This window comes from Gadus morhua, chromosome 9 (assembly GCF_902167405.1).
Source record: "Gadus morhua chromosome 9, gadMor3.0, whole genome shotgun sequence".
NCBI lineage: Eukaryota > Metazoa > Chordata > Actinopteri > Gadiformes > Gadidae > Gadus > Gadus morhua.
The window spans coordinates 6,596,022-6,621,796 of NC_044056.1; the positions used below are offsets into that span (position 1 = coordinate 6,596,022).

Below are 25,775 nucleotides of genomic sequence, written 5' to 3' on the forward strand. Positions count from 1 at the left end.
CCAAAGTGTGAATTGAATTTCTTTCGTTTGTCGTTTACGTGCACGGCTGAATTAAGTGTCGTTGGACCATCCGCTTCCTTCCTGTCTGGGCTAAGCCGAAGATATTAGGGGTTTATTTCAGGCCTCTATTTTCATCCCTTGGTCAAAAGAGTTACCATGGTAACCTTGCTGTTATCCAAAGTGCCCCTTCGTCTGGATAATGGGAGGTCCTCATCCCCCCCCCCCACATCCCCAGCCCCCACATCCACCCTGGCCACTTTTTTCTTCCCCTTCTTCTGCTGAGGAGAAGACTAGTACAGCAGATACACGGAACATGTGTTTTGTTGTGTTTCCTCCCCCCTCCTCCTCCTCCCCCTCTCTCCTTCTCCTCTCTCGTCCTCTCCTCCCAGTCTAGTTGAAAATTGGATATCTCTAGGCGGCAGACAACAGCAAATTGTTGCAGCCAATCTCACACGGAGACGGCAGCGGCGAGGCCTGATTGCTGACGGCTAACTGGCGTCACGTCCCCACGCCTCGACGCCCACCCCCCTGCCGGAGTGTGTTTTCTCAAACCTCACGTCGGTGTGCGACGCTCCCGAACAGAAATGTCTAATCTGTTCTCTGTCCATTTTTTATCGAAGTTTCTGCCACCTCAACACGTAGAGAATACGCACACACACACGTAGGATGTAATGAACGCACACCTGGAGACGTGTTGTGCGTTTTATTTAGTTTCACTTCTCAACGCTTGATGTCGATTTTAGAAATACCTGCAAGAAACATTCAAAAGAAACAACACACTAAATCCACTCCACAGTGACAGCACACAGTTTCGGCATGAGAAGAAAAACAACCAGACATGTTGAAAAAGGAAGTTCTCAGTTCCCCATAACCACATCCTTTCATTCGTCCTCGTGTGTGTGTGTGTGTGTGTGTGTGTGTGTGTGTGTGTGTGTGTGTGTGTGTGTGTGTGTGTGTGTGTGTGTGTGTGTGTGTGTGTGTGTGTGTGTGTGTGTGTGTGTGTGTGTTTGTGTGTGTGTTTGTGGTTGTCTGTCACGTATTGACACCTTCCTTTGTGAACAAATGAGTTTTGAATCGAGCACAGTCAAAGCAGCTTTGTTGCATTGAGTACAGAACACTACTGTGTGTGTCTCTGTGTGTTTGTTGGAGAAGGGAGTTGTTGTTCTGATCTGATTGGTCCTCATTGGATATAGAAGCCCAGCTGAAGAGGAATCATCACGTTCGTACTGTCCTCAGTTGGGTACTGGAGGTAAGCGTGTTACTAATTGTGTTGTTGCCCTGTTTGGCAGTCACTACCGTCAATTTAACACCAGCAAAGAAACACACACACACACACACACACACACACACACACACACACACACACATACCCTCCCCACACACACACAGACACACACACACAGACACACGCGTACAAACCGAATGGATCAATATTTGTTGGACTTGATTCAAGTTGCTGGCTCATGACTGTGCTGATGTGTCTGTGTAAAGAAATAAATGTCTGATATTTCCACGTACACACCCAAATCAATTTGGTCAATTTGTTGCAATTCAGTTTGACGTGTTCGGTGTCCCTCACATTGAAGCGTTTATGTGTTTTGGCGTGATACATGATCAGACTCCGGGGCTGAATTTAGAAAGGCTGTGTTGTCATAACTCATCCTCAAAGTCTAATATAAAACAAAAGAGGAAGTGACCAAACTGATACACTTCCTTTGATGATATAAGTCATCGTGGCCATTGCTGGGGACTTGTAGAAGCCCGAGATGCCAACTTCTACACCACAATACCATGGCAGAATAAGACACCTGTGAAGACTACTTTAATTTAAGCAACACCTTTCTCTTTCCCCCGCCACAGTCATTTTCATTCTTTTTAAAAAAAATGAAAGCCAGCATCATTACTTTTGTCCCAAGGTGTCGGCACCCCCACAGATTCCACAGAACAGACGCCACCCAGTACAGCGAATCGATCGGGTATCTCGCGATACCTCGGCTGACCGAGGAGAGTGATGGCCACGGACGTCTTCAGTAACCCTAGGGAGGAGGACCCTCTGGACGTCGCCTTGTTCCAGGGTACTTATACTGCTATCACTCACTCATATAACAATGTTATATCATATGCAGTATGTATGTGGTTCTCTCTTGTAAGGAAGGTGTTCTTTCTGAAAGGCCCTTGCTTAGAATGTATACACTCAGGTTATTGCAATGAGTTTTGGATAAAGATATATCAAAATACATTAATACATATATACTTTTGATGCTATTTTTCAGACGCTGGTCACACCTTTGTGTTGATAACAGTTATATCATCCTAAAAATGTTTTCTCTTCAAATGCAAAAAAAAGGTGGAATAGATTTTCGAGCAGAAGTCTGGGTGACCAACTCTCGAGGGAATAGAAGTAAACAAATGGGTGTTGTGTTTTTACTCACCCACACAGGAGAGAGGAGGAAGATTATTCAGCCCACGTCTCTTCTAGACCCTAAAGTTGAAAAGCTGAAGGATGTAAGCCGAGGCGCCGTTGCTCTCCTTCAAGGTCGTCTCGTTTCAACAGAAAGAGGATCCTGCTTCTGAACGTCTGTCTGCACTTTGCTATAAAGACAGGCCGACGTTGCGGGATACATGAAGGCACAAACACAAACATCCCTGAGCACTTTACTGCGAGGGCCATGATGTTAATCGCTGCTCTGTAAATATTCCTTCAGTGCCTTTATCTATGAAGGAGAGACTGAGTTACACTTTCCGTCGTGTTATGTTTGATGTGATGCATGGAGAGATAGTGCGGGGATGGTTTCAAATATGAATGCAGCTATTTAATAGAGGTGATGGCTGACCGATCATAGACTACAGATTACAGACATGTTATGGCCTACGAAGCCATAGTGTTCGAAATGCTTTGATGGATAAAGATATGGAAGAGAATAGGATCGATATTTTCCTATTAATTGAGTTAATTTAAGTTTTATTCATATTTAGTTGGTAAATATGGATGAAAGATCAGTAGGAGTGTGAGGTATGTTGTTACAATTTACTTTTCATCGTTTAGCAAATGGTTTCATCCAAAGCGACTTCAATGAGGTTCATTTGGATTCAGGTCATTATTAAGATGGAAGGGTTAGTAGGCATCTTATTCAAGGATGTGATTGGGATTCAAACCCAGAACACTTTGGCTGGGAGTCACTCAATAGACTCTCTTTATTATTATTATATGTTATGGCATAATAGCTATGCAGTGTTAATAAGCGTTACCATTGTCCTGGTGGCCCTGTCAGGTGTTGACGAGCTGGATCAACAAAACCCTTACACCAGACCACATCGTGGTGCAGAGTCTGGACGAGGACCTGTTCGATGGCCTGGTCCTGCATCACCTGCTGGGTGAGAGGCACTCACTCACACACACACAGAAACATAACACACACACACACACACACACACACAAACACACACACACAGTGGCGTAACTATCGGTAAGCAGGGTATGCGGGCGCGTACGGGCCCGGGCCAATCAGGGCCCCCAAAAAAAAAAAAAAAAAAAAAAAAAGTCGCTCCATACCCCCCCCCCCCCCCATCAACAATCGTAACGAAGCCCCCTGGGGGGGGGGGGGGGGCCGCCTTGAACATCCTGCATACGGGCCCGTCGTTGCCTTGTTACGCCACTGCACACACACACACACACACACACACACATGCTCGCACACAAACATACACTAATTATTCCAACGTAAAAATAGCCGAAAAATTGGCAATACATGAACATCTCCCTCAAATGGTTTCGTTACTCACAACACTAACACGAAAATGTTTGATGTTTAGGTTGGGGAAAATATCTTTAAACATTCTAAAGATGATTTGTTTGTGTTATCCTTTTGTATGTATCCACACCTACGCATTACTTAAATCCTAAATGCTGTTTAATTCCTGCGTTATTTCACAGCCTTTAGCTCCGTCATGTTGTTGTTGTTCTTACTTTGTAGCCAGGCTAGCTGGTGTGAGTCTGTCCGTGGATGAGATAGCAGTCACAGCTGCAGCTCAGATACACAAGCTGGGGGTGGTCTTGGAAGAAGTGAACAAAAGACTTGGGCTAACAGACGACGCACTGGCCAAGTGGAATGTCCAACGTGAGTCATGTCCACTTTCTGTTTTATATGTTATCCAAATGTTAAAACAAATAGGACATGAGACAGTACAGTACACCCACTTTTTTTTTTCTCCAAGCAAACACTTGAGTGCAAAACTGGCTTACTTCAAATGCACCATAGTAACAACCCAGATCCCTTTATTATGGAAACAAAATGTATTAAAATGTAACACAAGAGTAATCCTGAAAAGTAAACCTAAAAAAGTAATCCAAACAAAGTATCCAAAATAGTAATAAAAAGAAATACAAGAAAAAGTAGGCTAAGTAAAAAAGTGATTTAAAAAAAGTAAACCCAGGAGTAATCCAAAAAAGTAATCCTGAAAGAGCAATCGAAAAATTTTATCAGAATAAGGAATCCGCACCTTTGGACTTTTTTTTATCATTTCCTGGTTGAGCTAGAAGGGAACACTTATAGCCTAGTTAAAAAAGGGAAACACACAGTCTTCCCTATAACTGTGTGACACATAGTTTTCCCTATTATAATCCGAAAAGATTCTGTAGTTTTCCCTTCTTGAGATGCGTGGTCCCGTTTATCATCCCAAGAGATTTGGAGTGGATTCACTCCAAACTGCTCGGGAAGAATTATCTGGACGCCCCCGACCGGCGTACCGCCGCGCATCGCGGGAAAAGTCGCTGGGTTCAGGCGCTGTGTGTGTATCACCTTTCGTGACTGCGTGCAAACTTTATGATTATATAATAATAGCCTAATATACGGATTGTTTTATGAGCCGTATACATAACATTGCCTGAGCTGTGGAGTTCGTCATTGGAGTGAATAAACATTATTTGTTAGGACACTCATGGATTGATCACTCCTATGAATGCAAATGTCCTGAGTACGGCTCTAATTTGGCAGAGGCCACGGGGCACAGTGAGGCTGCACAATGATCCTTCCATAGTTAATGGGGGAGATACTTCGCAAATATAAACAACGCCTTGCTCAATGTTTTTCTAAAATGTGCAATTTTAGATAACACATTGCAATTTTTTTTGTGGTTTTAAAATACAGATGACATTTAACAATCTCTCAATGATTATTAGTATACATTATGTTTCTGCCATCCACATAAAAGGATTTCTCAGATTCAAGCCTGCTTCTTGTTGTTTAAACACCAGTCATCCACAACAAAGACCTCCTGGCCACTATTCATCTGCTCGTTACCATGGTGAGGCACTTCCAGCCCGATCTGGCTCTGCCTCCCAACGTGAAGGTGGAGGTGGTTCTGGTGGAGGTGAGTTTGCTCGGGTGTGTGTGCCAGCTCTGTCTCCGCTCATCATGGGTAAATAAATCACAGTGGGTGAATAATCTGGCTGATATTGCATATTGATATTGGATCATCTACCATTGTGCGTGTGTGTGTGTGTGTGTGTGTGTGTGTGTGTGTGTGTGTGTGTGTGTGTGTGTGTGTGTGTGTGTGTGTGTGTGTGTGTGTGTGTGTGTGTGTGTGTGCGTGTGTGCGTGTGTGTGTGTGTGTGTGCAGGTCACTAAAACCGGAATCAAATCAGACATACAGAGCGAGGATCTAACAGAGGAAAGGTCAGTAAAAAAACACGAAATCTCAATACATGCAGATATTCTCTACTAAATCAATGACTTGAAATCGATTTTGACATGGTCTTCACTTTTACAGCCTGCAGTCCCCCAACAGTTCAAGCGGTGAGCAATTAACAGCTTTCACGCTGATGATTTTTACCACAATTAGCCAACGATGGGTCGAACGTACGTGTCATGCGGTTTCTGACGCACTATTGGCTGTCTGTTCACAAAGGGGAGGATCCTATAGAGAAACTCCTGACGCTTGACGCCCACAAGATCCTGTTGGCTAAGACGGTAATCAAGAGAGAGAGCGAGAGAGAGCGAGAGCGAGAGAGAGAGCGTGAAAGAGAGTGAGAGTGAGGGCGTTTGTATTATCAATAATCTCCCACTCCCCTCTCCCTCCTCCCAGTCCATCGTCAACTTTGTCAATCAGAACATGTCAAGTATGGGCCTGCAGGTGGCAGACTTGGACACACAGGTAAACAACCACGACAACAACAGATCCCCAACCAAACACAGCATATGGGCCCCCTTGAGCAAAATGACCTCCCTGGTTTCAAACCAGCAGAATCTGAATTCAGTGTTGACTTGTAGAAAGCGTCTCCTAAAAGACTCAATAAATAATAACAGAATTCTTCATCTGTGTGGATTTCATTGCTGCGCTTTGCATCACCTCCTCTGACTACAATACAATCACGTCAGAGGCTGGTGGATTATGTGTGTGTGTGTGTGTTCTAGTTTTCAGATGGGGTGATTCTGCTGCTGTTGATTGGCCAGTTGGAAGGCTTCTTCATCCCACTCTGTGACTTCCACCTCTCCCCTGCCAATCACGCTGAGATGGTATGCAGGGAGACACAGACACCAAACATGAAATATAGGTCATATGGGACATAGTGGTGGTAGAATACGGCTGCTCCCAACTGAGGTGTTGTCATTGTGCCTGAAGGATAGAGTGCAGGTATTTAATATTTCATAAAGGTTTTGGTTCAGTTCATTTTACTCGTTCCTGGTAGGGAAAATACACATGTTTGCAAGAAGTGACAGCTGATCTCAGCTCTACTGATCAGATCAATTTGATTGATTCTCATGAATGATCAGTAATTGATTTGGCTACGTTATTGATCACAGCCAAATCCCAGCATCTTGCTTTGAATGTGTGTGACCTTTTCAAGAAGGTTTAATCCTCATGCATTGTATATCTTTATCGTACCAGCTTGCCAATATCTATGCTCTCTAACAGAAATAAATGAGCTAAATGTCTTCTGACTGAATGCAGGTTCATAACGTCACTCTGGCCTGTGACTTTCTCCTGGACATCGGCCTCAATGTCCCCAATATTGACCCAGAAGGTGAGTGCCGCAGTATTGTTGCACTGAACCGTTTCTTGTCTCTTATTTTTGGATATCATACGCCCCAAAACCCCTTGGACTCACCCTGTGGGGTGCGGAGGACTAAACTATCTGAAAAGAGACCCCTTTTTCCCCCTCTTTCGAGTATTTACCTGTGTGTGTTACGGAGATGTGCCGGAGTGGTGTTCAGAAGGTGGAGGATAGGAAAGGGCTGACAGCTCATCTCCTGTGCTGGGAGGGGGGTGAGGAGGATCTGGGGGCGTTTGGTAGGGGGGGGGGGGGGGGGGGGGGGGGGATTGCAGTGGGATGAGAATGAGGCAGGGGGAGCGGGTGATTGGCCGGGTCGGGGGGTCAGCGTCATTCATTAGACGGTACGCGGCTGTCATGCACGAAAACACACACCGGGATTTAACCTTTCCATTATTGCCATTGCTGGATGCCTGTGTGTGGTCCACATTGTAGGTGTGTGTATGTGTATGTGTGTGTTGAATCCAATGTATGTGAGTCTGTGCCTGTGTGGGTGAGAGCCATGTCCAATTTCTATTAAGGTTTGTTTGTGAGTGTCTAGCTTAATGTGTGTGTGTGTGTGTGTGTGTGTGTGTGTGTGTGTGTGTGTGTGTGTGTGTGTGTGTGTGTGTGTGTGTGTGTGTGTGTGTGTGTGTGTGTGTGTGTGTGTGTGTGTGTGTGTGTGTGTCTGTCAGAGAACGGGCTTCTATACAGAAGCCTTGAATATCACTCATACACAAACTATATTTATCCTGCACTCCGTAGTAATCTGATAAGAGCCTTTTTCTAATTATTGTAATGATCTGGACACAAATTGAGGAAAGACTAAGATTAGAAGACTGATTGGGGGTGAATGAGCCAGTGGGTGAAGGTGTAAATCAGTCTGCAAGTAAACATCTACTGACATTGCAGGTGAATACGCCGTTCACGCAGATTGCACCATCCACAACTCAACACTCCAATGTCCATTAATCTGCCCGTGCATGATTCAGCTTTATGTTTACGTTAAGTGATTTGAAACAAAGTAAAAAGTAGCTGCTCTGCCTTATCAACTCCGACCTGTAATTGAAGAATAAAGCTTTAACATGATAACTGTTAGTTCAACCCCCGGCAAACTTCATTTAGGAACGAGCCAGGAGCTAATTAAATGTGTTTTTAGTGTCTTTTTAATTACCAGCGTAATCTCTTCTGTGGAATGAGGAATCCCAGAATGCAAAGCTTGACGCGCGCACACTCTGCACATTAATTAGGTTAACTTGGTGCGCGAGTCCATCTTGATGTCACCTTTATTCAATTAACATTGTGCGGGGGCGTGGGAGGGGGGTTAGAGAGTATTTTGGACTAGGACACGTTGATTCGATTTGGCACTATTATTATCGCTGTCCCTTGATCTATGACCTCTTTTATATAATCTGTATGTCGGTCGCCCTTCAGTAGAAGCACCAGGGTCCTGTTGCTGAGAGAGAGAGAGAGAGAGAGAGAGAGAGAGAGAGAGAGAGAGAGAGAGAGAGAGAGAGAGAGAGAGAGAACGAGAGAGAGCGAGAGTGCATGCTCACGCGCAAGTGATATAATTGAATTGTACAAGGTAGCCAAATCCTAAAATAATCCCTAAATGGCTTCTGCTGATCTTGTGACAGACATCATCTCGAGGGACGTGGGTGCCACCTTGAAGGTCCTGTACGCCCTGTTCAGGAGGCACAAGGGGAAACATGGGGAATCAGCGGCGAGCGCTCAGAAATGAAAAGATGAAGATGGGGTATGTTGTCACACATATTCCTCCATTGGATCTTGAAGTGAATTGAAAGAAATTCTTCCAACCTCTCTTTAATGCCCATTGTCTTTCTTTTTTCGCAGACACAAAGTAAAACAAATTAAATGCATTGCATGGCAACTTACATGAACATACTGCTGATGTTTTGATTCAGGAATAAATATCTCAATATATATATATATATGTATATATGTGTTTCTGTTGAATTTCTCCGTTGATATCTGTCAATTATTTCAATGAAGTGCCGAACGTATTACATGATAGATTTCCAGTGTCTGATAACAATGGCCCAATACTGAGGGAGAAAGAGAGAGAAATAGATAAAAGACAGCTTGACAGGCATTTGGAAGATAAATGTTTTTGGCCTGAAGTATTCTCTTGTTCATCATGGGAATGTATTCTCTCGAAAAGGACAAAGGTCGCTTTTCTCCTTGCTTAAGGTTGACCGTCCAATTTACCTACCTTGAACAGTGAATAATTTCAAATGGCTGTCATGACCCCAGGTTTTCAATCTTGAATATAGGACATTTTTTTACAGGGCTGTACCTAGCATGCATCACAATAATGGTTGAACTAGACTTGGTGTTAAGTTTAAGAAGGCTAAGCCACTTATATTTCTGCCTTGATGAGGATGATCCCTCATTTCTAAAATAAACTGAATAACCTTGTAAAATGTTGAATATAAAAACCTTATATGATGACATAATTACAGTAAGCCTTCAGGAATGAACTACTATTTGTGCCCGAGAAATGTTACTGCGACAGAACCCATGATTCACAACAGGAACAGCTTGTCCCCAATGCTTCCTACTACATCTTTAACAGACGCTGATATTGAGTGCTATGGAACTGCGCACTCGGCTATACTTGGCTTACTCAAGGTTGAACCCTACACTGGACACGAGGTCAAAGCAAACGATGACCTCACTAACCAAGGACTAGAAAACTCACTTCTCTGTCTCACCTCAGCGAGTCTGAGTGGTTAGATGAGTGCATGAATGTGTTATTTATTTAACCGAAGCGTCCATGATGTTAGCGTCAATGGAGTGCATGCCTTGTGTGTGTGGTTGTGTGTGTTTGTGTGTAACACCCGCTCATGTTTGCCTTTTGTTCCAGTGTAACAAATGCATTTCCGTTGTCAAGCTCAGTGTCGCATTGTATTGTATGTTAAGGTCTGTGGCCAGGCAGGAGTACAAAGAAAAAGGGAAACCAGGGGAGACCAGTGATGCTGTGGATAGAATCTGGGCTCCAGCAATCCTACCATGCTGTAGCAGGACCTCAGACAACGAGCCTGGGCCGGAAACCAGATACCTCAGAAGGGGAATTCATTGCCTATTACAGATACCCACCTCCCAACAACATAATTGGTTCAAACTAATGCAAAATGAAAGAAAGTGAAACTCTGCATTTCCCCAGATTTGAGCTTGTCTGTCCTCAGACAACAGATTTTTACATTAGTCTGATTTGTGTGACTACTGTATGGCTGTATGACTACTGCATGGTATGATTATTGTATAGGTAGCTGCTAAAAGGTGAATTCATTCCAGCTCTAGAAATGGGCATGACAAGGTTTTAATGACTCCTATTATTGTGTGTATTGAGTATTATCATATTTATAATGGCAGCCCCATTCACACACGCACGCAAACATTCTTGTCCGCAAACAGGAATTAAATAAAAGGTTGACCGCAGGACGAATTGCTCCATCATAAAAGCTTATTTTCTTAACAACGATCTTGTGTCACATAGACAGGCTATATTGAAAATACCATTCAGTGTTGCTCAAGCCCAACTGCAATAAACTGATGCAATATTTGCCCCGATGTGTGTGTGTATGTGCGTGAAAGCCTCTAGCGGTGCAGCCATGGGGTACAGTGCTAACCGTACCACAGTGTTTATGTTTATGCTACTGGAACAGTTGCATAGGCGCTCACTAGTGCCTTGCGGTCTTGCCATTTCCTCTTCTGCTGCTGCCGAGTCCTTTGATGCCGCTGCACTCTGGCAGGTGTGGCATTCACTGGGACGACGTGTTCTGCTCTGAGGATCCACACTTTAAGGTTTTAGGATGTTTTTTGTACTTTAAGCTATAAGGAACGTAGGAGGCCAATAATCTATTGGATGCCTGAGCATTTTAATGACATACAAGCTATTTAAGGGGATCAAATGTGTGAACTGTAAAATAGAAAATAGAAGATATTGACACAAATATATGTTGTGTGTATGCAATTTACAACGAATGCACAAAGGCTGTATGTTAACATATTCAATAGGATACAGACACAATTTTTCCTTTGAATCTCTTTGAAGTGCGGTCCATCCATCAATTACACAGTGAAGTGAACAGCAGCTCCTCGTGAATGGACTGGATCTCACAGGAACATTAAGAGCCACTTAGGGGGCACAGTGTCCAGCATTAGCGGATCTAATGTGGACTAGCGGCCTAATAGCATATAAATGGCTGAATGTTTGTCAGGAGGCCGCTCCTGCTGATTCTTGAATAACAAGCAGATGTGGATATCAGGACAAATGAGCGCTAGGTTTTAGTCTCAGAAATGCCACTGTGGGGTTTGGCCTTCAGGGAGAAATGGCTAAATGAAAGAAATGTGTCGGCAGAAGGGGTGGTTGTTAAAGGACTATACCGGTCTGGGTGATCAAACCATGGTAGCTGTCTCTCTTGGCTTCGCTAGAACATCTTTTCAAATGAACAACAAATCCTGCTGACGAGCATTTGGCAAGAACGCGCCTGCCGAATGAAAATCATAGCAATATAGCACTTTTGTCTTTTCGAATCAATGTGCGTCGGTCAGTTAGTTTGTGACAAAATAACAGTGAATTGTATTACATGTGCTTTGCAAAATGTCTTAACAAAAAGACCGAAGTGCTATATTGCTATCGTTTACATTTGTGCTAGGTGCATTAACGCTAAACGCTATACTGCAGAACAAGAAGTCAATTTACCACTGTGTCACTTTCACTGTGTCCTTTAAGTGAAAGTTAGCCGGTGAGATAAAGGTACGGGTCATTGCTAGGTTCTAAGTGAAAGCTAGCTACTGATTTAAGGGGACTATGCTATGCTGATTGAATGCTAGCTAGTATTTAAGGGAACATACCATCACTAGATTCTAATTGAAAGCGAGCTAATAATTGTTGCTAGTTGCTAATTGAAAGCTAGCTCTTGATTTGAGGGGACCCATTATCACTAGAGCTGAGGCGAAGCTAGCTACTGATTTGAGTGGGTAGCCTACACATAATGAGTTCAATGAACAAAGTGAAAGATGAGATCAGAGGTGTTTTGTGTAGGGGTTGGGTGTAAAATTGGAAATAAACTTCTGAGCATAGGCTCACAGATGCCTTGACAACTTGGGAAAACAAACTTTGGCATCCCCTCAGACGCGGTGGCCTTTGACACGCTCGGGACTGTAGCAGGTGTGTATGATTGGAAATGAGGTGATGTTGGCAGCTGTACATGTAGTCCTGTGCCTGGTCCTGTCGGAGACCTCGTGTTGAGCTGTCAACCTCCGTGTCTTAATGACCAGTCAGGTGAAGGGCCACCCCTGAATATGACTGATCTTTGTGTCACTCCGCATTTGACGTTTTATTTTTCGAAAAAAAACTAAAACAAACAACCCGAGACATGGGGATGAAAGGCGTCAAAATGATGAAAAACGAAATGAAAAACATTGCCAGACCAGCAGTTTAGTTTAAACACAATGGAAAAGATAAAACTCATTTTTATTTCTTCCTGTCGGAACGATACAAAGTCAACAAGTGCAATAAACAATTTGAACTGAATACGGCACTGAACTGCACATTCTATCTAGCGGTAAAACACATTAGACAGAACGTGACGCACACAATCGTCACTGCCACACCCAACGTGAGGTATCAACCACTACAAAGCATCAGCGGACAGGTGAGGGGTCAAACCGTAAGGCAACTGTAACCATAACAACCTGGAGAGAATTAAACAGATTACGGGGAGGGGGTGGGGTGTAGGTAACCTCCACCCCCCTCCCCTCCCCTGTTTCCCAGAGCCACACCAAAATACCTACCACGTCACATTTAGGCCATTCAACTAAACGGTAAAACATCGCTAGTTAAAGTCACTAGTTGCTAACATGTTTTCCGAACTTGGGGAGTTTCTGCGAGTGTATCGATTTGGGGGGAGGGGGATACGTTAGTAAGAAATGCCAGTTGACTCTGTGTGTACCTTAAGGTGTTTAACTTAGTTTTCGGATTATTGGAGGCCAGATAAGGGCTTTCCTTCACAGGGCAGTGATACACAGCGCGATAAAGAGGGCTTTCATTCGCCTTATTATCGGCCAGAACACAGCCTTCCCCCGCAACACTGCGCAGTCTCTCCCATATCTGATCCCTGCCACCACACGCGGCTTTGAAGAACCAATTAAATACCCGTTGGTTTGGCAGACGGGGCAAAAAATTCCTCTTTTTCCTCGGCTCACTGACGTTCACGTTACAGGTGAGAGAGGGAGGGAGGGAGGGAGGGGGAGAGAGAGAGAGAGAGAGAGAGAGAGAGAGAGAGAGAGAGAGAGAGAGAGAGAGAGAGAGAGAGAGAGAAGCCCACAATTGTATATCAATTGGTATACCTCTGACCCTGAGTAGAGAGAGAGGGAGAGAGAGAGAGAGAGAGAGAGAGAGAGAGAGAGAGAGAGAGAGAGAGAGAGAGAAGCCCACAATTGTATATCAATTGGTATACCTCTGACCCTGAGTAGAGAGAGAGGGAGAGAGAGAGAGAGAGAGAGAGAGAGAGAGAGAGAGAGAGAGAGAGAGAGGGAGAGGGAAAGGTTCAGAAGTTGAAGAGGTATGAGCGTCATTTAGCGAACTGGGGCTCTCTTCACCAATTATTTCACTTGGGGCACCTTCTATTTAATGTGGAGAACGTGACGGCACTAGCCTAATGAGGGGAGCACGCAATTAAAATTTAACCGTTGAAATTGAAATTGGCTTGCTCCAACAGCTCGGCAAATTTGAATATTATTGCTGATAACTGAGGCCCATCTGCAGCGTTTGACCAGAGTTTTGTTGGACGGACCTTTTCGGCACTTTAGAACAAAACAAAGATGCAATCGGCCAAAGTGCATCCATTGTTAAGGTACGCTCAGTAGCAGAACTTATAATGGTGCGTGTCCCTGGTAACTCGTCACCCTTCCCTGTTTCTCTTTGCTCTGGGGACTCCCCCATGTGCGCACGTGCCAGGAGTTCTATGCACGTGTTCATAACTTGGCTGGCGTCCCAGTGCAGGCTTCCCTGGTGGGATGAGACATCCTTCCCCCACGCCTTACTGTATTGGGACCTCCGCACCTAAACACCTGGTACCCCCAACCCCCTACCCAATCAACCCATCAACTGCTCCCTCCACCTTCTCCACTATATACACACTCGCCAAAAACCCATTACCATCAAATTCAAATCAGCTCAGAGAAAATGGTTTTGTGTTGCTTCTATCAGGTGCTACGAGTAGCACCTGATAGCGAGTTCGCTGTGGCGTGTTGGCTTACATAAGGATTGTTTTCGCTTGCGTTCCCCATTGCACTGTTTGTACACTGAATATGGATGCATTATGCTAATAGATAACTATGGAATCGCAATGAGGTTGTGACCTGAGCAAAGGCTCCTATGTGAAAACCCCGGTGGCTTTACGCCGTGAGGGAGGTGTGCTAATTTGACCTGCCAATCTTTCTTTCCCTTTCCTTGCACCCACTCGGTTCTGGTCTGAATACACAACTGTACATTATTGCTGATGTTGGAGACTGTTATTTTCCATTGGTTTATTTGCTTATTATGGCGTAAGTGTCTGACAGTTGTCTTGTAACTATTGTGGGAAATATGGTGTTTCTTTATGAATGATCCAAATCAATATTGATGCATGTTGTATTGCTCTTCGAACCGTTGTACAGCTGGGAGGGGGGGGGGGGGGGGGGGGGGGGGGGGGGGGGTAACAGAGTGTTGTATCACCACAAGTACCACCCATCAAAACACACCTTCTCTACACTAAATAAATAATGGACTTGTAGCCCAAATTAGCTGAAGGTTAGCATGGGCGCCTGGTTGAGGTGGTGTCCCTGATCTTTCGTGTAACTGTGGAGGAGGAAACGTATATCTATGGTCTTCACCAGCCCTTATTGCAACCTTACCATGCTACTGAGGGAGTTTATCTTGCGTAAAACATTCTGATACAGCGACTCTGCTGTATGGCGCTGTTCCCTGTCCACTGGATCACATTATAGATTAATCCGTTTCTCTCTCGGTCTGTGCTGTTTTTTTGTCGTTTTGTTGTTTTGTTGTTTGAACCAAGTTATAAAACTAAGGGGGTTATGCTCTGCATCAACCTGGGGTAAAATCAGTTTAAAGAACGCCAACCACTCGCACTCGTACATAAATAAACCACCAACTAGATAGCACACAACTGTGTCTAATTGCTACTCAACACAAACTGACACAGCAGTGTAAGAGACACCATATATCTAAGAAAGATATATATATATATATATTCGTTTTCTTTTTTTTTGTTTAAAGCCGACTGAGCCGACTTTCGCCACTTTTGCACAAACTACAGTTCGTCCAGTGGCGTGCTGGGCACGAGTGGAACACAGCAAACTGTTGTGTCATTTCGTGTCGGAGGGAGGGGGGATCAGCTAAAATGGCTACGAGCAGCTGAATGTGTCTGGTGCTCCTTGTTGTTTTTTCTTCTTCCTCTTTTTTGCTGCAGTGGCCTGATAGCAGCAGTAAGATCCTCCCTTCTCCTCACATTCCCCCTCAGCAGTCCGTTGCTGTGCCGACTCAGTGTGACGGGCCCGAGCCGGCTTTTCCTTCTTCAAAAGGTCCATTGGCAGGTTGTTGTGCCCGTTAGCGACGCCAGAATGAGGGTCAGGGTGATGGGGTTGGCAGGGGGCAGAGGGTGGTGGTGGTGGTGGGGGGTTGGGAGTAGTCCCTGTTGGCTGCTCCGGTATCCTCCTCCAACGTCCTCCCAGCTTGGGTGACGTGATGGTGGAGGTGTCTGTGGGGATCGGGAGAGGTCCTCTGCAGCCAACAGAGCATCGATCTGAGGGGAATGAAGAGAGTTGGAGGTCAGCGCAACGCTTGAACTTAAACTTTATCCTGACCCTTTAGGGTCGCCGTTTGAGAGTAGCTCACGACCTATGGCTCGCATTAGCTGTTAAATAACACATTTGAATATGCATAGAGAATCACCGGTGAGACCATTATTGGCTTCCTAATGCTTCTATAATTAATTTGAAAGTATGCATGTATATCATAAATGTCAAACATATGAAGGTCAAATATATACGCCATATTTGGTGTCCTAAAACAGTTTGTCATTCTCGACGGCGCTCGTCAATCACCGTCAAACACGATCAGAGTTGACATTGTTAGCCTTTAACCATTAGCCGCTATCTATTTTCGGGGGAGCTTAACAGTCAGGGCGAATAAAGGTTATTCCACGGGATTTATCCTCTGCAAATATCAGCCCCACACACTCCCAGCACTCCTTTAAGCTCAAGGCAAAGAGCTTGGTGGTCAACAGATTCCATTAAGTTGCGGCTGCCACTGCTTGTGGAAAGCTCCATGATCCCGTTGGGCAACATGGGCATAGTCTGGTCTCCCGGGAATGCTGCACCCGGAATAGAGACCGAACGCCCCCCCCGCTATCCGAACGCACACTTTCCGCTATCCGTTCCGAATGAAAGAGGATGAAAACAACACTGAAGAAGCGGTCGGCATGAATATTTAAAATGGAAAGATGTTTTCTCGAGTCATTCATGATTCAAGATTTGGATGCCGTTACTTTTTGTTCAGAAAGATAAGAAATCCCTCAGATATGGCTCTTTAATTCGGACGGAAACAGCAAGACCCCGTTGTTCTCTTTAGAAGACCATTTGTTCGCTACCTAAAATGCAGTTTGTCCAGTCTCGATTGAGAGTTAAACGATTTGTAGTGTTCTGCTGATGTCCGAGTAGAACTAGCTTTTAGCATACTGTAGCATACCGTATACCTGCATATTGTATGCGATACACAAAACAGATAAAACAGCATTAATAATGGTAATACCCTTATAGACGGAATGTCTTTGTTCCACTTGATCTGTTCAAGTATATTTATACTATACTCTCTGGTTTGACTCCACAGGTTAGCCTACAAGCTAAACTGTGGAGTGCTTTGTCCTGGATAGAAACGGACCACCAGACAAAGTATCCCAGCGTTTCTTTGAATGCTTCACGCTCAGGGACTAAATCACGTCACACGACAACAAATAGCAGTATACTGCACACGATTGCAAAAAAAAGAATTGTATTTGTATGATTAAAAAATGTAACGGAATAATAAGCAACTGGTTCTTTGTTGAACTATGTTAGTACTGTAGACATTCATTAACTCACTCGACAGATGGAACATATTGCTCTAATTGGACTGTATTCTCTGAGCTGTTCAAATGGACAGCCAGGCTTGCAGATCATTTAAGATCTATTCTTCTTTAACAGTTCAGCAAGACGCATTGGCTACAAATGCAATTATGTGGAATAAAGGTTCACGCGCGTGGACAAAAGACATGCAGAGATGTTTCATCTTGTCCGATGCAGCCGAATAGACTGTGAGCTTACCCTGACCCCTTTAAGCAGGCAACACACCAGAAGATTCACCCAATTTTAAACCTAATGTGCCCCTGATGACTGATGGTCAAGACTTCTCAGAGTCTGCCCTAGTCTGGATAGTCTGCGCAAAATAGTCGTAACCAGCGTTCTTGTGCCAAAGTGAAACCCTGCCATTAAATGTGCGTCTCGCCCAGACTTTGAGCTGCGGCTTAGGTTGGTGAAAGTCTTCCAGTGTGTCCCAGGCTTAATAGGTCGAGCCATGAGCGGGGAAATGAGACAAGACAGGCACTAATAGAGTGATGGCCGCTCTTTACCGCGGACCGGCAGCCCAGGGACAAGATCGATCGGGTCACGGAAGGATGCGCTGCTCGCTAACGGGCCGGATGGTGAGTCAGCGACCGAGCTGGGAGTGGAAGCACCGTCGGCTGACGTGCCCCCATGGCTCAGCTCTGCCGGCCCAGCAACTCATCAACTCTGGGTGGGAGAAAGTTGGCAGCGAGCTCCAGCGCTGCAGGCAGCACTGCTGTACTTAAAACGAGGCGCTTTAGAAGAGTCTGAACCAACTTTCTGCAGATGGCAGATACGGCGTTGACTTCTTTCTTTGAAGCCACACAGCTCTCAAAGCAGCTTGAACTCGGCCTTTGTCATATGATTAAATGTCATGACTTGTCGTTCTTGCTGCAGTGTCACCAGGCCCACGGGGTACCTTTCAAAAAATCTCCTCCGTTCCTCGGAGAGAGTGTATGCGGTGGCTGTCGTTTGCTTGTTTATCAGCACTTTTTGAGTGACTTCGGATAACACTTGTGTCCACGTTGAATGAATAACATCACGTAATGTTATGTAAGTCCTGCCCTGGACATTCCAACCAAATGCGGGAGTGGGAATACAGAAATCCATTCAAACCTCCAATCCAGTTAAGTAACACAATCCTACTTGCCGGAGTCAATCTCCTACATGGATCATACACTGTTTTGGAAAGATGGGACCGTTATTAAAGTTGTTATTGTGTTTCTTAGAGCTAAACAGGAAACCTGTAGTGTGGCAGACTTTTTAATAAAGAGGACTCCATGAAGAAAATAACAACGGGTTCCCAGGTCGCCCACACTTAACCCAGCAGTTCTGAAGAGACACACACACACACACAGACACACCCACACACACAGACCCAGACAAACAGACGCACACACACAGACACGTCGTCTCGTATAGAACCATGGTACACCGAGTTCCCAGTAGGCAAACAATGCACTTGGAAAATAACTATACTATTAAATAGAAGTCCATGCTGTGAGAGGTATTGGAGTAGCTGTGAGGTTGGTATCCTCCATCTTTCATCCATTGCTGCTTTGCCGCAGGAGTGCAATGTTTCTCGTCTGTGTATTAGAATGTTTGTTTACAGTCGTTCAACAGATGTGGGACCAGGTGGAGGCACACACACACACACACGTCAACCCTTTGCTTGTCAACCTGCTATAGGTTGTCATAGCAGGGACAGGAGTTACTGTAGTATATTGTGTATGTTGCTCGACCATTGGGCAGCCATTCCTCCACATCCGACCACAGGTGTATATACAGGATTTGTCTGCATGATAGAAAACCTCTTACTGTGGGAAATTCGCGAGTGTGTTAGTTAGAGAGTCTCTCTCTTCACTTAGAGAACGAATTTGTTTGAAAGTTTCCCTGATCCATGTCATTGAGATTCCTCCCACGCATCTGTCATTTACATATCCACAGCCTCCCTGTCGCTTGGGATAAAAGCGTGTAAGACTAAATAGTAAATAGAAAGTAGTTGCTTCTAAAAGAGGGCATTCTCTTCACATTTCTGTTGTAAGCCTGTGAACATTTTTAATTGAAGGTTTGAATATAATTGTTGATGAAAACAAAACGCAACTCTGTGCTTGGCTATCCGTACTAACCCAAAACAGTTTTGTTATGAGCACTACCTTAAAAACAATTCTTCTGCGTAGTCATGAGTTTTATGACTAAAACCGTTGAACAGTAAAAAAAACTGTAAAAAAAACGAAACAGTGTTCCATCCCAGTACGTCCCAGTGCTCCTCTCATTAAGACCTCAGCCATCGCCGCACGACCAGCCGGCTCTGGCATTCACACAACCTCTGCGTGTCCCTGGGTCTCCGGTTCCACTACCTCCTCACTGGCTCCCACTGAGGCTGCAGGTCAGCCCGGCGCGCACAAGATGGATGGGTCCGTCCAACAGGAGCAGACTTCATGTCTAATAAGTGGCCTCAGTGGAGGCGTCCGCTTTTAGCAAAGTAACTCTTCACCAGTATAACAGCCTACGGATCTCCCCCACTCTCTCCCCCAATCTCTCCCCCACTCTCTCGCTCACCCGCTCTGTCTCCCTAGCATCCTCCTCTTTGCTGGCAGAGCCCATTTGTCATATCACTCCCAGCCCTCATTAAATTATCATAGCTGGGATGGAGAGTCTTGGGAGGCGAGGGGTTTAACCCTTAGTGGGCTGGTGAGAGGTGGCCGAGGACTGGGTGATGAGTTGACCAAACGGGACCTGTGTTGGGTTTTTATCTGGATCGGTTGTTCAGATGTTTGTTTGTGATGCACTGTGAGTGATGGGTGATGCAGAAAGATTGAATGATGCTCTCCGTTGTGAAAGGGGTTTTGTTATAACTTATCGGACAGGAAGGTGATTCTCCTCCGGCCTTGTCTGCTTTGAGCAATAACGGACCGTTGATTCTAAGTCTTGACCACTCAAAGACAATTCAACAGATATCAAAAAACAACAACAACAACAACAACAACAACAACAAAAAAACAACTCACAACCATCCAATCTTGTCTTTGTTTTTCCTAAACTAAAGTATACATTTGGGATCCCAAAATGTCTCCGTATTGATTCCTAAGACAACCACAGACAGTGCTAATATCAGTTTAATGTAGGACCTCCTGGCTCGTGCCTTGCCTTCGCTTCCTGGCTGATGACAGCTCTGTAATGAGCTGCTCCTGGAGGATGTTAAAATAATGATCTCTTAAACAGCGGGTTTAGCAAGGCTATTCTCAGTTGAGTGACAAAGACGTCACGTGATCGAGGGAGGCGAGATGACCCCATGACAGATGGCATTTTTATTATAATATTCCCATCAAACCCATCTTTGTCTGAATATTCAGTCTGGTCACGCGTGTGTGGGCAAGATGATGGCAGGCCCAATTGAGTCGTCGAAAAAGGGGTTATGGTGCTGAGTGTTCGATCCCAGATGACCACAGCCTGTAGGCATTCAAGAGCAAGATGGCTTACACCTACCTGCTTCTAAATTACATATATCTGTATTCAGTATAAGTGATGCATAAAGTATGTGGGCCTCTGCTACCACGTGTCTCGGAATGTTCAGTGTGTGGATCAGAATCCACAAAAGATTGACACCGCCCAAGCACACACAAGATGTGCTCATTTAATTCGACTTAATACAACTTCATTCTATTAGTACCAAATAGAAGAAACACAAGTAAACACATCTGATTTTAAAAAAGATAATCAAACAGTCTAACAAGCTTCAAGCTGTCTCCTGGTAATGGCAGTGTTGAGAAGAGGTACGTGATGTAATCGTTAAGAGTCTAGGCGAAGTGCAAAACGGAGCAGAGGAGATGAGAATCGTCAATGACGTTTTAATACGGTCAACAACATATTGAACGCTACCTGATTACCGGCCGAGCCATACATCAATCTCCCCCTACCCTGCCATCATCCCTTCACTGAGACAGTTCAGAGCGAGACACACAATGAACGGCATCCTTAAGGAGAAGCTGAGTTTAATAATAAAGAAGTGCCTGAGACGTCAAAGTGCATCTGGAACGAGGCTCCTTTTGAGCGAGCTTCTGCGTTTCCACGACTCCAGCCCGGTCCCCAGTCGCTCTCCCTGCCTGCCCTTCACTGACAACTGCCACCAAAGTTATGGAAATTGCCTCCGCACAGCAATAAAGCTCCCACTTCTTTTCAGAACCGAACAATTCACCGACTCGCCGTCTTAATGCGGCGGGATTAAGGGGTTGGCCTTTTTTGTCAAACCTGACAGCAGGCGATTGGATTACGGGGCGATATCTTGAGGGCGGTCGAAGACTGCGTCGCCGTGACCCAGAGAGAGGCGGAGAGAGAGAGAGAGAGAGAGAGAGAGAGAGAGAGAGAGAGAGAGAGAGAGAGAGAGAGAGAGAGAGAGAGAGAGAGAGAGAGAGAGAGAGAGAGAGAGAGAGAGAGAGAGAGAGAGAGGCAGAGAGAGAGAGAGAGAGAGAGAGACATATACGGAGAGGGGGAGAGAGAGAGAGAGAGAGAGAGAGAGAGAGAGAGAGAGAGAGAGAGAGAGAGAGACAAAGACAGAGACAGGGAGAGAGAGAGAGAGAGAGAGAGAGAGAGGCAGAGAGAGAGAGAGAGAGAGAGAGAGAGAGAGAGAGAGAGAGAGAGAGACAGAGACAGAGACAGAGACAGAGAGAGAGAGAGAGACAGAGACATATACAGAGAGGGGGAGGGACAGGCATGGTGGGCCTCACCAGGCGGTGGAGGTGTTGTAGGGCAGCAGCGTGGGGCTGCGGCTCTCCCCCCTCAGGCTCTGCTGGGGCTGGTAGTGGGCCGGCATCATGGGCACGGCCTGGGCCTCGCTCTCCGCCGGCATGGACTGGTGCCACTGGCTGCGGGCCTTCTTCAGCCAGCGGCCCCCCAGGCCCCACTTCTCCAGGTACACCCGGCACAGCTCGTAGTTGATGGCCGAGTAGTACAGGAAGTCCAGGGCCAGCAGCACCATGACGAAGAAGCCGTAGATCCACACGCCCACCAGGGCAGTGTAGTTACTGCAGAAGGGGGGGAGGGAGGAGGGGGGAGGGAGGAGGGGGAGAAAAACACATGATTACCCCCGCCGGCTCTAATCAAGACAGAGTGTCCTCGCCGGTCTCCTCCGTTCGCTTTCCCTTTAAAAAAAACTGTTTAGGAAACGGTGACTTTCATTCACGCTGGGGTCCTGTTAATCGGTCTCCCTTGGACCTTTTCTATCTGTAGCATCTCCTAAATCACCTCTCTCCCACTTCCCAACCAACTTTCGACTAATTCCCCTCATTCATTACCTGCTTCCCCGGGATTTATGTGGCGCACATTAAGTATCGCCCTGAGTTCGCCCTGTGCTCATAAATTTAAACAAGGTAAATTAAGGTTCATATTAAGAGACGTGAGGGAGCAGCGAATGTGCAGCCAGAGGTGGTAAATGTCTTGGGGGGGGGCCGAGTGCTTTGGTCCTATTAGGATCTTTTACAGAGTGAAACATATGACTTTGCTCCGATGACAGATGATATAAGATTGATCTTCAAAATGAATTCATCTGTCTTCTGAGGTTTTGTCAGCTGTTCTCAGACTGTATATATAAAGTAAAAATACAGTCCGAATCCCTCTTTCAGTTGAACACTTAAACTGGAACTAAGTTTGATAAAAACAAACGTGGCCTGACAATACATATCTGATGAAATCCCACACATTTCAAACATCAGCGTCACTCCAACACACAAAAAAAATCCCACTCCAAATCCCAATTTGCATATTTCCTTGCCTAGTGAGTGACAGTGGTCCTTGTGTCTCTCTGCTCGTGTGGGGGAAGCCTATCTTATGTGCACAGGGATAAATGTGCAGTGCTATTTCAGCCAACGACACCATAAGGCGGGACAGAATGATTTATCCTCACCACTCACCCCGGCTTAAACAAACGTTACGTAACGGTAAACATGGCGACTTCCAGGGAGGAAAAGCAGGGCCAGGGTGACACATCAGCCCCGGAATTACCTTGCCTTTCATGGTGCTCCTTCATTTCACGAGAGGCACAACAACAACCGCTCCGTTTCGGATCGAGGTCTGTTGCCATTACGCTTTTATCGGCCTTGGATTTGACACTTTAACAAGGTGACCGGGATACAGCCAGTCGAAGAGAGAGCGCAGAGGTTGGGCATGGGGGTGGGGGTGGGGGTGGTGGAAGAGGTTTCTTGTACTTGAGGCCGTGCCGGCGGATAATATCGAGCACACCGGCACATCCCCCAGCTCGCCGTCTCGTGAGAGGCGCTGAAAATGGCCGCACCGACGGACGGGGTCACGCTCCGCTGAAACGACCCCTGATACCCTGCCATTAGAGGAGTCAGCTCACCTCCGGTATCCCAGCTAAACAACCGGACAGCACCACAGCTGCCTCGCTCAATCCCAACCCCGCGCCAACTCTCCCCTTGTGGTTTTGTTCAACACCCAGTGAGTATGTTGTGTTGATTCTGCGTAGGCCTACGGCGTGTCGTAGGCTCGTCACGCTGTGTTATCGTAGGTTTGGGAATGTGCTGGAGTAGTTAGCATGAGAAGTGGTCATGTGCTAGGGCTTCACTCTGGCCATGGTCGCTCTGTAGCTGCACGAGAGAGAGAGTGAGAGAGGGTTAGAGTGCAAAGCCTGCCCAGTCCCTGTCGTCCTGACGTCTGATTCCCACAGCAGAGGACAATATGCTAGAGGGGAAGGGACTCTACTTTGCAGTGTTTTGAAGCCCACTGCGGCTGCTTGTCAAGATGAACGTCCTCGTGTTGAACAGAAGTCCGACCCTGTTAATTCACAGCAGTCTGTCAGTCTGTGTGTATCCGCTGCTCCTCATGTATAACGCCATCCGACTTGCCAGAGGGAGGACAACATGTACGGCGTGCTCTTATTTTATAACACATTCCATAATTCATATTTGGATTGGATTTTGGCGGAATTGGACGTTTGTCAATGAGAGCAAATGCAACTTTATACAAAAAGAATACAAAGAATAAAAATTTAAATCGAATGACTTGACCTACACTTGACTTGAATTTTGCTTTTGAACAGTCAACTTTATTAACAGAAGGCTTCTGCCTCTGCTTGATTGACCGTTGCTCTGGGATAGCCCCCACATTACTATTATTTCTGTGATTTTATGAATGAGCTCATGGTTACTGCTGCTTACTTGTGCGCGTAGCCGTCAGTGGTGGAGGTGAGGTTGATCTGCATGACGGTCTGGAACTCGGTCTCGTTGCAGCAGTACTTGAAGGCGGTGTTGTTGTGGTGGCAGCAGAACATGTACGTCTTGTTGTCCGAGAGGCGCGGACAGTGGAAGCCAAAGTGGTAGCGCCCCTTGAGGTCGGAGTAGGGTTCGCACACGCGGTAGTGGGCCGAGAGAGCTGTGGTGACGGGGGAGAGAGAGAGAGAGAGAGAAGGGGGGGGGGGGGGATGAGAGAGATGTCAAGCGGTATCTCTGTGAAGTGCTTATAAAGTAAAAACATTGAGGGAAAAAAAACGTACGAAAAAGATATTCAAAGTCTCGTAAACATAAATGAAGGCCTCGGTTCCACTTCACTTGTCGCTTTAATTAAACTTTTATCTCCCTATCGCGTGATGACTCAGCGGGAGTCACAGCAAGCAAGGGCCGTGTTTACAGACAGCCGGGTGTGTAATTAAAACCCCTACACTACTCCAACTCCAACTACAACTCACACCCCAATCTCCCGGTGTGCGCGGTAAGCGCGCACGGTATACAGTATATATAGGCCGCAGAGAGGAATGATAACAAAATGGAATGCATGGGTTATACATGATGAGAGCACTCGACTTCCTATAGAATATTTATTTGATCCGTGACGTTCTGCGTGCAGCGCCAGATTATGTCATGAATCCTGCATGTTAAACCACCCAAACATAGGCCATCTCCACTCCCTGACACCTCCCCCACATCTGAGTTTCTGTTGCAATGGAAGCTCTGTCAAACTCCTCCCTAGAGTCTTTTTTTTTTTTTTTAAACAGCACCGGCATCATTTCACCCGTATTTTAAATATTTAGTATAGCGTAACGCACATCCAAAACACCCACAGAAATCTCATTCAGAGGTTGTGTCTGGATGCCAGCTCTGGCACATCAGCTCATGAAATGTGCATGGAAATGAAAAGGCCGACTTCCACAAATGTCCACCCCGGACCTCCAGAACAGGACAAAGAATGAATATGGATCGTTGGCAACCGTACGCTTTCCTTTAACCCTTGGATTAAATCCACAGAAACCTGCGGTGGCAGCTGAGACTTGAGCAGATAATCACCAATTACACATCTGTCAGAGATGCGGACGAGAGACGGGGAGAGAGAGATTGAATCAACTGTAGCGAGGGGGGGGGGGGGGGGGAGAGAGAGAGTTATACGTATGGCTCAGCTGACTCAAAAAGCAGCTGACGGACACCTTCAAAGCAAATCAGGAAGAAGCTGTATGGCGTCTCCTCACCTGGCATTCCCATTAATAAAGCATGGATGAGATGCGCTGTGCCTGGCAGCTGCCTGCTTGTTAGAACCTGCTAGAAGCTCCATGGAAAACAAGACCCTGACC

The 25,775-nt window shown here is 45.8% G+C and overlaps 2 protein-coding genes across 5 annotated transcripts in view; one reads left to right on the top strand and one right to left on the bottom strand.

Annotated features, from left to right (window-relative positions):
- The first annotated feature begins 1,017 nt into the window (after positions 1–1,017).
- Positions 1,018–10,624, top strand: parvg (parvin, gamma). 3 transcript variants are annotated; one of them, XM_030365139.1, is made up of 14 exons: positions 1,020–1,249; positions 1,917–2,075; positions 2,441–2,505; positions 3,273–3,375; positions 3,975–4,118; positions 5,255–5,370; positions 5,620–5,675; positions 5,770–5,795; positions 5,908–5,969; positions 6,085–6,153; positions 6,414–6,515; positions 6,952–7,024; positions 8,668–8,786; positions 8,885–10,624. In XM_030365139.1, the coding sequence occupies exons 2-13, from the start codon at positions 2,012–2,014 to the stop codon at positions 8,769–8,771; spliced, it is 984 nt and encodes a 327-aa protein (XP_030220999.1). In that variant the 5' UTR covers positions 1,020–1,249; positions 1,917–2,011; the 3' UTR covers positions 8,772–8,786; positions 8,885–10,624. The 3 variants fall into 3 exon arrangements, with proteins under 3 accessions (XP_030221001.1, XP_030220999.1, XP_030221000.1); XM_030365140.1 differs by having other exon boundaries at positions 9,974–10,624; XM_030365141.1 differs by lacking the exon at positions 6,085–6,153 and having other exon boundaries at positions 1,018–1,249.
- A 1,852-nt stretch (positions 10,625–12,476) lies between these two features.
- The window catches only part of shisal1b (shisa like 1b), a 32,462-nt gene continuing 19,163 nt past the window's right edge, over positions 12,477–25,775 (bottom strand). The window contains exons 3-5 of one of the 2 annotated variants that reach the window (XM_030365143.1): positions 24,373–24,586; positions 21,928–22,224; positions 12,477–15,864 (exon numbers count right to left, since the gene is read on the bottom strand). In XM_030365143.1, the coding sequence (XP_030221003.1) occupies position 15,864; positions 21,928–22,224; positions 24,373–24,586 (512 nt within the window). In that variant the 3' untranslated portion in view covers positions 12,477–15,863. Of the gene's footprint in view, positions 15,865–21,923; positions 22,225–24,372; positions 24,587–25,775 lie in introns of those variants that run through there. The other variant, XM_030365142.1, reaches the window with a different exon arrangement.